Genomic DNA, 12,395 nt, shown 5'->3' with positions numbered 1-12,395 from the left:
TGGACTGGAGCTTTGTGGGGCTCACCTGTACCACTTCCCTGGCATCCAGCTTGCAGCTGTACACAGCTGTTGCTAGACACAGCAGCTAGCATATTCCTGTTGCTGATGACCTTCATTGTTGACTCCAGATGAGTTGGGAGCAAGCTATGTGAAGACTTTTTTTACTGTGAATGACACCTTGAAGGCATGAGTGCATGGCCAGCTGCCTGACAGGCCCAGGAGTGCAGCCTATCTCTCAGGGATGAACACGAGAGCTCATAGAAATAGGTTCACAGCAACAGAGATGCCATTAGCTATCTGCTTTTTTTCAGGGCACCTGCTTCTTGGGAAGCACACAGAACCCCCAGCTGGTCCCAGAAATAACTGCTTTGGGAAGAGAAGACAGAGAATGACCATACCAGGAGAGTTTGGCCGAAGCCTGTGGGGCAGATCTGAACTGCAAGGCCTGGCCATAGCCTAGGAAAGAACAAATTGTGGTTGTGACGGTCTGTGGACTTTGAGTTAAAACTGGCCTGACTGGCCCTCCAGACTGAGTGTGCTGGTGACACAGCATGGCACACTGCTGCTGGCTTCTCTGCAGAAGAGTAAAAATCTTTGGACCACACTAGCTGCTGTTCTCCAGCAGCAGTCCTGCTGACTGCAGTGCGAACACAGGAGTTTGTGTCAAGACTTGGTCTCCTGGGCTTTGCCTACACCCCAAGGGCAGAAATCTACCCCTAGTGGGTGGCCAGCACCCAGCAGAGCATTTCCTCTGCTCCACTTTTCACTGACACTATGCAGAGGGGAGCTGAAATCACGCTGAGGTAGCCCTGCCCAATGTGTCCAAGGGGCAGGATTTACTCCATCTCCGCAGAGAAGAGACCTACACGTTTGAAGTCAGGAAAGGAATGTCTCCTTCCCTGCCACGCAGCAGCCAGCTGCCCCTCAGAAATGCCTGAGAGGAGCCCAGCTGCCGGGGCTCAGGCTCTTCTTTGTTCCAGGTCCTTGCAAGCATGTCAGCTATTCTTCTGTCATTGCATGGGAGCCCAGCAGCAGGGATCACAGCCCTGCGCAGCTTGATCGTCACACAGGGGCCAGGGGCTGCAGCAGAGCCACGCACTAGCCAGCATCCTCCACCACACTAGCCCCTGCCAGCCCTCACCCTGCCCAGGCTTGTGTGTGCTGTGGAAGCTGAGCAGTCACTGGCAAGGTGGCTGTGACATTTCTGAAGAGCCAGGAAAAGTGTCCCCTCTGCCAAGCATCACAACCTTCACACACAGGGATGTACCACAGAAGAACAGATTTAGACAAGAGTCTTGAGAAACTAGACATGGGCAAATTGTTCCTCACTGATGGATCCCACTCCCTCCTAGATTCCAGACTGTCCAGTGATGGAGATGCCACAGTACCCTCAGCTTTACTGTGCTTCAGAGAGAAAAACTTTCCTAGCAGCCTTCTTGCTTTAAGATCACTTCGTCTAATCTTCAGTTTACAGAGAACTGCCTTACTTGCTTACACCTCTCCTGTATTTCAGAGGTTTGTCATGGTGCTCCCTATTTCCCTCCCTCTCTGCCATCTTCTCCAGACTTGGTGCCATTCTTTCAGGCTTTCCTTACAGGCTGTATTTGCAGACCTCTAGTCAGTCTCATTGCCTTCCACTGAGCTTGCTCCAAGTAATTCACAGCTTCCTTGAAGCATGTAGCCCAAAACTGTGGGGCTTTCTTAATGCTGTATGGAAGGACTTCTTCACAAATCCTGCAAACCACAGCCTGCCCAGGCAGCTTCTCTTCTCTTGCATGATGGTTTGAACTTATGTTCATTTGAAAGTTCACCATAACTTGCCCAACTTAAGCATCATTTACAGATGTGCTGCCAAGCCTTTTGCTTTTCCTTTTGTGCACATTACTGTGGTTTCTGCCCCAGTGTAAAATTTAGCACTTCAGTGAGGTCAAATATATATATACATATATATACATACATATATATATGGTCTTTTTTTCTCCTGGATCACTTTTCCACTTGGTTACAACAATTTTCAATCCTGAACTTGTCTTCTAAGGACTTTACACCACCAATGGTGATGTAAATTGTTTTAGACATTTAAGTGATCAATTCTATTCTATACTGAAACATGCTGGATTCATTACAGCTCTATTAGGCCTTCCCTTATTTACTAATAAAAATAACATATAAAAAGCATTGCCTAAAGTCTTAATAAGGCCCAGCTATTCTGCTGAAGAACAGCACTAGGCTACCTCAGTGTGAGTTGTGCTTGATGTGGCTGTGATACAGATGTGTTGGTCATTACTTTTTGCCTGCTTATCTAGGTATGTTCTTCCTGATTTGCCACTGAAGTAGGGTTGGGATGAGGTTTCAGAGCAGTTTTCATAGTTACTTAGGCTAGGGAGTTTCTGTCTCTTTAATTTGTGGCCTTATTTTCCCCATACAGGTCTCACATACATAAATGATCAAAACACAGGATAAAGGATCAAGTGAGTCATAATGCAGGTCTACCTAAACTAGTATCCAGTCTCTGACAGTGATCAAGAGCAGGTGAGTAGTAAGGAGAGTAAAGAGAAGGACAAGTACATGTAGCTATTTCCCTGAAGTGCTTTCCTTGACAGCAGTTGGTGACCAAGAGACTTCTTGAGGTATGCTGGTTGGTCTAATGGTCCTCCTTCCATGAATTTTCCCACTCCTGTTCTGAATCTCTGCAAACTTTTAGTGGTGCTGAATCACCAGCTGCAAGAAATCCCAGAATTCACTAAATGTGTTCAGAGACTCATTTGGTTAGGCCACCATATTCCATTTTTTGGTAGTTGCTCCTTATACTTCATATGCCTCATGTGTAGCCTGTTAACATCCACCTCTGACCTCTCAGCACTGAAAAATTCATCATTTACTTCTGTTTTTGTTTTATGAGGGTTTTTAAGCTTTGTTTTCTTTAATTCACAAAATTTTCCCTCTCACCCTGTGTCAGTTCAGATGGTCAAAGAGCTTTTTAGCAGCAGTATACAGGACTTTGCTTTTCTTCCTCATATAGCCCTCTCAACTCCAAATAGTTGGAGGGTTGAAATTTGTATCTAGCTCTCCTAGTATTATCAGGAAAAGCAAAGGTCTGGGGTTTCTCATTAGCATCTGTAGCACTTGCACCAGATGTCAGCTGTAGCTGAAGGAATTGGGTCTCCATGCTGTGAGAACAGGTGAGTGTAGCACAGGGACTTTGACCAGCATGCCACAACTAAAGGCTCAGATCACCTTTGTGAAGTGGTGTAAGGCATTACCACTGCTGTGCCCTGCTAGCATACCCTCATACACTCTGTGGCTCAGGGTAAGCACATGTTGGCACAGGCTTTCCCTCACCAGTGGGTTAGTCCAATAGATTCAGTTGTGAACAGCTGTTAGAGCATGGCTACAGCCTGTTCTGCTGCTGTGGGCAGTTTCCAACGCAAGGGACAGGGAGCCAGCTGGTGCAGTACCAGCATAACTCAGAGCAGTCACTTTTGCTGGAAAAAGAGCAAGTTACTGACTGAGGCCAAAGCATATCTTATTAAAGTAGCAGCAGGATACCCGAAGTAAACCCTGTTTGTGATGAAAGGAAGGCAATTAAAATTCCACTTCAGCTGCCTTCCTGTCCCACTTCCTAACCTTCCAGCAGCAGGTGATTAGCGGGGCCTGCCTTCTGCTGCCTTGGCTCAGCTGTGCCAGCAGAGCCCTGCTGCAGGCGAACACTGCTACCACAGCCCAGGCAGCTGCCAGCACGGCTGCCAAAGCACAGCAAGGACATTCGATTGGGCTGCAGAGTTTCTCCCAAGTTAATGTAGAATGAGCTACTTTTCTTCCAGTTTTCAAATGATTTTACAGATCTTTTACCAAAGCTCTTGCCTTGGTGGTGAACTTGCCTGCTAGGCTTGCTGTTAAAGTTTTCCATGGTTCAGAGCTTCCCAAACAGAAAACCAAACTTGCAGTGACATCAGGGTGCTTACTTTTGTTACACTCCTGCAGCCCAGCAGATCATCTGGGTGTTAAGAATTCTGCCAAGATATCTGCAGCATCTACACCTACTGTGTCTTTAAACAACTTTTGCAGTTGCTCAGGAGTGAGCACACAATAGAACTTGTGCATTTGTACTGCACTCTTGATGCCCCTACACACCTTGCCATGAAGAAATCACTTTGGAGTGGTGCATGGAAAAACCTATACTCTTTCCACTACTTGAAAGTCAATTTTAGTAACAGGCACTGTGGTGTTGGGTTGGTTTTGTCCCTGTCTCCTCTACTGAAGGGGATGGCAACAACATGCCATTCATATTTAGAAAAACAAAAAGTCCTCCCCAAAACAGTAATTCTCACCTAGCAGCAGTACTTATTTCTAGCCTACATGCACTGGAGAAAACACTAGCAGAAAAGTGTGTGAGAGAAGCTCAGGCCTCACAATTGAGGTTAAGCATACTGGCACTACTAACCAGCAGAACTGGGTTTCTTCCTTATCCTCTAAGTTTGTTGCTTTGGAAGATAACTCTGGGAACTGAATTAATAGCAGAGGAACAAACAAGTGGGTTTCCCCTCACCAGCCAAAGCAGCAGAAGTGGGGTCAGCTGAAAGTACTGCACCTTGTTTTACAGAAATCAACCCCACCCTCTTGGAGGTAGCTGACCCTGGGACTTGCAACCTGCTAGAATGGTTTTGTAGGTGGGAGTTTCTCTGGCAGTCATTTTGTTTTTTCAGATATAAGGTGAACAAACTATTAGGACTCTAATGGAGCAGGTTTGTCTAAGAGTGGAGTGTGATGGAGAAATGGATGTGTAAGAGAGGAGGGAAATAGCTTAAACAGCATCTTAGATCCCTTCAGAAATGGAAAGGGTTTAAAACATTTACTAGCGGCAGATCAAAAGCAGAGAAAACGAGCAGCTGCTCAAACTAAAAACTGCATCAAGCTAATGCTCTCTACTCCCCCAGAAGTGAGAAGTAAATCACATTGGGATCAGCACTCCTTATTGATTGCTGTTTTTCCAGACAGATCCCTTTCTCAGCCTATCAACCAACCCTTTGAACTCAAGCCAAACTGATGACACAAGTTCCAGAGTGTTTTTTTTTAAGTTAGGTTTATTTAGCAATAGAAGTATGTACATGTAAGAGAATCCCCTGCAGCACGAGACATGCACAAAGCAGTGAGGGACTGAAAGTGGTGCTGCTCAATGGCCTTCCTTATCACCTGTCATCCCACTTTACTCAGCAGCACGGCCAAGATTAGAAAGGGACAGGTGAGAATCAGTCCTCGCGGCAGAGTCTTCGGGCAGAGCCTTCCCAGCAACTGGTATTAAAACAAGCGGGCACCATAGCCAAATGTCTGTTTAATGCCCTCGAAGTAGTAGCGCTGCCAGCCTTGCTTTGTTCTTTCCTCCTCACTGGCAGGTATGCCCTTTCCTTCCAAGCACACTTCTGTCTCACCACCTTTGTCATGAAAGTTCAAGGTAATTGTTGCAAAGTGCCCTGGAGGAACCAAAGCAAATCTGTCAAGTGTGTAGTACAGTAAATGCTGCCTCAAGCTGCTGCTCTGATTCTCCTCTCACACAGCACCATCTAAAAGACTCCTCAGGATCCATCCCAGAGGATCTGTTTATGACAGCTGCAGGCCTTCTTCAGACATAGAGGGAGGAGAGGGCTCCCTCTTCATGGGATTCAAAGCACTTGCAGCCACAGCTGAGCAAGCCACTACTTCCTTGTTCCTAATCCCTGACTACTGCTCTAAGCCATGGCTGATGATTCTGACCTGATCATGTGGGATATGAAGCTGGGATAGCTCCCAGAACACTGAGTATTCCCTGATCACAAGCCAGAGGGTGGTGAGGCAAATGGGGATGGAAATCTTCAAACATAGGCAAGGGTCCATTCTTGGACTACTTACCGGCTGGCCAAGATTTAAATCTCCATTTCATAACAAGTTGCTTCTCAGGGACCTTGAAAAGAGAAGGACAGAGTAGCAATTTTTTTCAGATCCTGCAGTCTAGTGAGGAAGTTAATCTGAAGCCTCAGAGACCCCTTCAGAAACACACACAGAGGGAAGGACATTTAAGTGTCCTTTTCTTTCCACCCCTCTTCTAGGACAGAAGGCCATAGTAGGCTCCCAACACTGAGACAGTGTCCCTGCCCAGGAGACTTCAGTGGAAGGAAGGTCGAAGAGGAAAAGAGTCTTTAACACCCCTCCAGCCTGTAACAAGTCAGTAAAAGCAAAGACAGGGCAGCTGTATGACCAGAAGCCAGATTTCCTCCCCAAGCTGAAGTCCCATACATTAATCTGTACTATAGAGGAATAGTTCAATAGCCACAGCAATCAATTAGAGGTAACTATGGGCACCAGACAGAACTCCACAACTAACCAAAGCTCTGTGATAGAACTGGTAACTGAAAAACAAGAAGCTGCCCCTAAGCAAGATATATCTGCACTTGTTACTACTTACTAGGTCAACAAACTCTCCTGTTACACTGCCATCCAGCAACTGAAATTTGCCTCCTTTATCAGCCTCCAAGGTGGCTTGTGCATGAGTAAAAGCTTGGACCATCTGAAAAGAATCCAGGAGAATATCTGTATTACTTTGCATTATCTGCTTGCAAACTTGATCCCTAATGACACCCCCACCAAGATACCAAGGCTCTGGAAGAGGAGGCATGTCAACAGTGTAAGGTCTTCATCAAGATCAGTCAAAATACCCTGCCCTAGCCAGAAAATCAAGCCTGTAGCCACCACAAGAGCCTTCTCCCTGTCATAGGAAAAGAACCCCTAGCTTTCATACTCCATGCAGTGTTCTGTAAGCCACATTTTTACTCTGTTGATTCCTTAATGAAACCTAGTTGTGAGAAAAGTGGGTATTTTCCATTCTTTGTAGTTTCTTTCTGTCTTTGCTTAGTTTATGTTAGTTTGCTTGTTTTAAGAAGAGGAATAAAACACTAAGATCATTTTTAAGTAATGACAGAATGCTGCTCTTTCTCCTGCATGTCCAAGAGAGGAAAAGCTATTCCCAAAGTATGCTTTGAAACCACCTTAAAGGAAAAAAGAAACAAACCAAAACCAAGAGCACACAACTGTAAACCCCAAGAGATGTGGCCACATGCAGCAAGAGATACACTTATAGATACGTGCTTATAGCATTCTGGAACTGGCTTCTGGCTGGCATTAATCCTCTCTTGTCAACTGTGAAAAGATACACATGTAAGCTTTAAGCCAACTGTTCTGCAGACCAGATTTCTTACTCCCTTCTCATGGATCATGAACATCCTACAGAATGCTCTAAAAAGCTTTTTAGAAACAATTCCTCATGTGCAAAGAACAAATCTCAGAATAAGCCTGGCATTACCTCCTGTGTAACAAACACCCGGTAGAGTTCCTCAGGAGATGTTAAGAAGGTATCCTTCAAGCTGATCTTGCATGTAGGAATCTTGACTCCGATGGACTTGGACTGCGATGTGGCAGTACTGCTGCTAGCTGCCTTCTAGCAAAACAACAAGCAAAACACACACCCCTGGATTTGTCACAGAAAGAAAGGGCTGAGCCAGTGGTTCACATATCCAAGAGGAGAAAAAAACCCCTCAAAGGCCTTTGGTAAAGACATAATTAGATACAATCATATCTGAGCCTAAAAAGCAGATTGATAACTCTGACTGAATTAAGAAACATCACGTGCTGCAAATCAAAACAGTCAGAACTCAGACTGCTGACTATATGCATCCCACAAACAGCACAGGCTGCTCCTGCACGCTCCAGAATCTAACGCTGTGTACCCTTTCCTTTGCAGATCCAAAAGCACTTTGCACAGCTTCGTTTACCTTGCGGTCTTCTGCTTTAGGAGCCACTTGAGGTGTTGTTTCCATAACTTCTCCATTCACTGTGGGCAAAATCATGCCCTGGGTGAATTCTGGAAAGACAGGAATGCCCCCATGAAACTAATAAAAGACCAAGCAAACAGTTTTAACTGTGCTTTGAAATACAAAACCAGAAAGGGATTCCTGGTTTCCCCCATGCTCTTGCTAGCATCCATGACTCAAAACAGTCTCGGAAAAAATAGAGACCTCTTTTTACAGGCAGTTAATTCTTCTTGTCCTCACTACTCCTCACTGAAACCCATATCAGAACTTGTCTGAACTTACCTCCTCTTCCTAGCCTAGACACACCAATCATTATATTCCACATGTTGTTCTTGCGTTTATGTTAGCCTTACACTTACGTAGCTTTTTTCCCCCCTCTTACTCTCTAATATAAATATCAATCATATCTCAAATACTTTTGTCTTACTGGTCTACACAAACCAAACCCAGCTTTTCAATTGCTTTTCAGACAGGCTCTCCCTTTCTCCTGTTGTTGTAGTGCAGAACAGTTACTTCTAGCGCCATCTTCACGTTATCTTTGTTGACACCACATGACAGGACTACACACAGAAACCCAAGGGAGGTCAGGTCTCATCAGTGCCCTGCCAAGCTGCACTAGTGTTTTTGTAACTCCACCTGAAGCTTCTACCTCTTTCAACACCATGTTTGCTTTTTAATCCAGCTCTATCACTCTGTCATTACCAAACATCTGCTCTTTCTCCTTTCTCTTCATCTGTTCAACCTTGCGAAATTCCATTATATAGCAGAACTTTATTACATGTATATCTTGTACATCACATCATTGAGTTCCTGGAACTTATTCCAGCCCACAGTTTTATATAGTTCTACCTGAGCAACATTCTCATCTTCCACTGAGTGACTGCATCTCCCGCCCTGAACACTAAAGCATCTGACAAAAAAACAACCCTAAAGTACAGAAGTTTTATCCTGGAAAAGCTGCAGCCACCAGTGGCTTGTATTCAACAAAGCCTGAGTATCCAGCACGTGCAGTGTAGTATAAGTAATCGGATATAAAAGGCAACTGTAGTGTGCCCAGCCTGTACTAGACAGCAAAGCAGAACTCTGCCAGAGGATACTGACTCAACTCCAACGGCTGCAATCAAGTTTATTTTCTGTAATAATTTTAATCTTGACCTGAAATGCTCAATGACACCCACAAAACCTGCAGAGCCATGTCCAGTTAACACTAGATGCCTTTACCAGCATGGCAGAAGAGAAAAACTAATGAACTAGAGAGAAGTAAGTTATCACCTCCTACAGGACTAGCTAAAGGCCAGACTGTGCCACACGCAGCGCCTGCTACTTGCGTGTCACTGGGGTAGCAAACACATTTTACTAGCCTTCATATTCTCCATAGCTGAGCTTCAGTGTGTGAAGGACATTCTCAATTCTAGAACACCAGTACAAAAAACCTGTTACTACTGGGTTATCACTAAAACAAATCCTTCTGGGCCATGCTTGTATTTGAAGACAGAAGTGCTTCTTGCCAGATGCCATTTTCAAAACAGCCAGAAAAGTTACTGTTGTTGCTGTCACACTTTCCTGTTGAGATAGGCTAAGGATCTAATATTTAAGCCTCTTGTTATCCCAATCTTCCTTTAGCCCTAGCCCATACGGGCTCCCATAGCACTTCTTCTCCGTTACATACCTGTTTTGAGAGTGCTGATGTAAGTTTTCATTGCATCTCTTATTTTTTTTGCACCCTCTTGTTTCATCAGTGTCTTCAAGTTAGTGTCAGGCTCATCTTTAGCAAGGCTGACAAGGATCTAAACAAGGACAAGCACAGATTAACAAAGCTATACCTGCATGATCCTTTTATTACTCAGTTCAGCATCACAGATAAACTTTGACCAAACTTTCACATATGACAATGCAATTTTATTAACCTTTCACTTTACCTCTATGAACCTACAGCAATGTACACATGTACCTAAATGTCTTCATGTGTTATAGAGCTTTTACATCTAGAAGACAGGAATTTGATAAAGATGCACCGCTGGAAGTGTTCAAGGCCAGGCTGAATGGCGCTTTGAGCAACCTGGTCTGGTGGAAGGTGTCCTTGCCCATGGCAGGGGCACTGGAACTAGATAACGTCTAAGATCCCAACCCAAACCATTCTGTGATTCCCTGGTTCTGTTAACCTAAGTAGTCTCTGGCACTAAAAAAGTTACACACAAATACCCTTCAAAAGGTAACACAGAAGAAGTATTACTTCTATAAAGATTCTGGGTGGAACATCCACACCACATCAGCCTTTAGCTGTGCTTACCTCGACTTCATCGATGTCGTTTTCATCTGAAAGGTTAGGAATCTCCACATAACCTTTGTATTTCACTCCTGTCTTTGAGGTGCCTGTAATTACAGTTAAGTTGTCTAGCTCAAGATTTCTTGCTTCAGTTGTTGTAAAAGCAAACGTATCAGAGCACAGCGCAATACTTCCCTTTATTACTATTTCCCCAATGAGATAAGCATTCTTATTTTTAATCTCTATTTGAATCTATCTTAGAAACAGAAGCAGAGAACAGCACTCACCAGTCCATGCCAGCTTGATCGCCCATTCATAGAAGAAGATGAGTTTCCCTTTTCGATTGTTAATGGAAGCTTCTCCATCCAGCTTGCTCACTTCTGTCACCTCACAAGCCCCTTCCTCACTCTCCACCCTTACAGGCAGGAGAAGAGTTTTCAGCCGCTCGGTGGACCAGTTGGAGGCATCTCGCTCCGTCCTGCGGGAAAAGCGGGTGGTGTGAGAATCTGGGCCAGGCCGCAGCACCAGCACACGTTGGGACTACCTAACCTTCCCGGGTCCTGCCCTCTCCGCCTCGCTCCGACAGGCACAGAGCCCTGCCCCAGGACACTTCCCTCCCAGGCACTACCTGGGCGCCCCCACGCACCAGCTCCGATACCCCCCACACGAACACAGGCGAGGGCCCTCTCCGCCCGGACACGCCCAGCCCAGCACCAGCACACACGTAGCGGGAGGAAAGAGCCCTTCCCGGGGACACCGGCCGGCAGCCTCCCTCCGCCTCAGGGCACGCCAGCGCAGCCGCCCTGGCGGGGCTCGGAGCCGGCCCGCTCGGCCCGCTCACCAGTGCCAGTTGTTGACGTTAGTGGCGTCCGCCCGCTGCTCGACGATCCAGCGCGGGTCTCCCTCCCCCCACTTGGCCATCGGGACCGCTGCCGCCGCCGCCGCCTCCTCCGCACCGCTCGCCCGTAGAAACTGCTAGAACCGCCGGCCGCCGCGCCACCTCCCGGCTTCCGGCACCGGCACGGTCCCTTCCGGCACCTTCCCCCGCCCGGCACAGGCTCGCCTTCTTGGTTCCGCCGCGCCACTTCCAGCTGCCGCTTCGCTGCCTCTTCTGCTGGCCGGCAGCTCCTGGAGCTGGCCGCACCTCGCAGCTGCCCGAACGCGGCTGTCGGCAGCCCAGCGCTCAGTGCCCAGCGCACAGACCGCGCTGCTGCCCGGACCCGCAGGCTGCTCCTCGCAGCTGCCCGAGCCCGGCTGCGGACAGCCCAGCGCTCAGTGCCCAGCGCACAGACCGCGCTGCTGCCCGGACCCGCAGGCTGCTCTGGCAGCTGCCCGAGCCCGGCTGCGGACAGCCCAGCGGACAGCCCAGCGCTCAGTGCCCAGCGCTCAGACCGCGCTGCTGCCCGGACCCGCAGGCTGCTCTGGCAGCTGCCCGAGCCCGGCTGCGGACAGCCCAGCGCTCAGTGCCCAGGGCTCAGTGCCCAGCGCTCAGACCGCGCTGCTGCCCGGACCCGCAGGCTGCTCCTCGCAGCTGCCCGAGCCCGGCTGCGGACAGCCCAGCGCTCAGTGCCCAGCGCTCAGTGCCCAGCGCACAGTGCCCAGCGCACAGACCGCGCTGCTGCCCGGACCCGCAGGCTGCTCTGGCAGCTGCCCGAGCCCGGCTGCGGACAGTGCCCAGCGCACAGACCGCGCTGCTGCCCGGACCCGCAGGCTGCTCTCGCAGCTGCCCGAGCCCGGCTGCGGACAGCCCTGCGAACAGCCCAGCGCTCAGTGCCCAGGGCTCAGTGCCCAGCGCTCAGACCGCGCTGCTGCCCGGACCCGCAGGCTGCTCCGCGCTGCTGCCCGGACCCGCAGGCTGCTCCTCGCAGCTGCCCGAGCCCGGCTGCGGACAGCCCAGCGCTCAGTGCCCAGCCCTCAGTGCCCAGCTCACAGACCGCGCTGCTGCCCGGACCCACAGGCTGCTCTGGCAGCTGCCCGAGCCCGGCTGCGCACAGTGCCCAGCGCACAGACCGCGCTGCTGCCCGGACCCGCAGGCTGCTCCTCTCAGCTGCCCAAGCCCGGCTGCGGACAGCCCAGCGCTCAGTGCCCAGCGCACAGACCGTGCTGCTGCCCGGACCCGCAGGCTGCTCCTCTCAGCTGCCCAAGCCCGGCTGCGGACAGCCCAGCGCTCAGTGCCCAGCGCTCAGTGCCCAGCGCTCAGTGCGCAGCGCTCAGGGCCCAGCGCTCAGGGCCCAGCGCAGAGACCGCGCTGCTGCTGGGACCCGCAGGCTGCTCTCGCATCTGCCCGA

The 12,395-nt window shown here is 48.9% G+C and overlaps 1 protein-coding gene across 1 annotated transcript; it reads right to left on the bottom strand.

Annotated features, from left to right (window-relative positions):
• Window positions 1–5,051: 5,051 nt before the first annotated feature.
• On the bottom strand, window positions 5,052–11,331 carry AHSA1 (activator of HSP90 ATPase activity 1). The gene is made up of 9 exons (XM_064150514.1): window positions 10,949–11,331; window positions 10,395–10,585; window positions 10,132–10,214; window positions 9,511–9,628; window positions 7,803–7,891; window positions 7,334–7,468; window positions 6,440–6,541; window positions 5,887–5,938; window positions 5,052–5,471 (listed from the first exon to the last, which is right to left on the bottom strand). Exons 1-9 carry the CDS (start codon window positions 11,026–11,028, stop codon window positions 5,299–5,301), a joined length of 1,023 nt encoding a protein of 340 aa, XP_064006584.1. The 5' UTR covers window positions 11,029–11,331; the 3' UTR covers window positions 5,052–5,298.
• Between the last annotated feature and the right edge of the window lie 1,064 nt (window positions 11,332–12,395).

The sequence above is a fragment of the Pogoniulus pusillus genome, chromosome 1 (genome assembly GCF_015220805.1).
Source record: "Pogoniulus pusillus isolate bPogPus1 chromosome 1, bPogPus1.pri, whole genome shotgun sequence".
NCBI classification, from domain to species: domain Eukaryota; kingdom Metazoa; phylum Chordata; class Aves; order Piciformes; family Lybiidae; genus Pogoniulus; species Pogoniulus pusillus.
This window is presented reverse-complemented; position numbering and strand designations above follow the sequence as displayed.

Excerpts from the sequence above, each read along its gene's own strand:
- AHSA1 (XM_064150514.1), bottom strand. The coding sequence starts at position 11,028 with ATGGCCAAGTGGGGGGAGGGAGACCCGCGCTGGATCGTCGAGCAGCGG. Across the intron at positions 10,215-10,394 it reads GATCAAGCTGGCATGGACTG|GCACCTCAAAGACAGGAGTG; the intron begins GTGAGTGCTGTT and ends CTGTAATTACAG. Across the intron at positions 6,542-7,333 it reads GGGTGTTTGTTACACAGGAG|ATGGTCCAAGCTTTTACTCA; the intron begins GTAATGCCAGGC and ends GATTCTTTTCAG.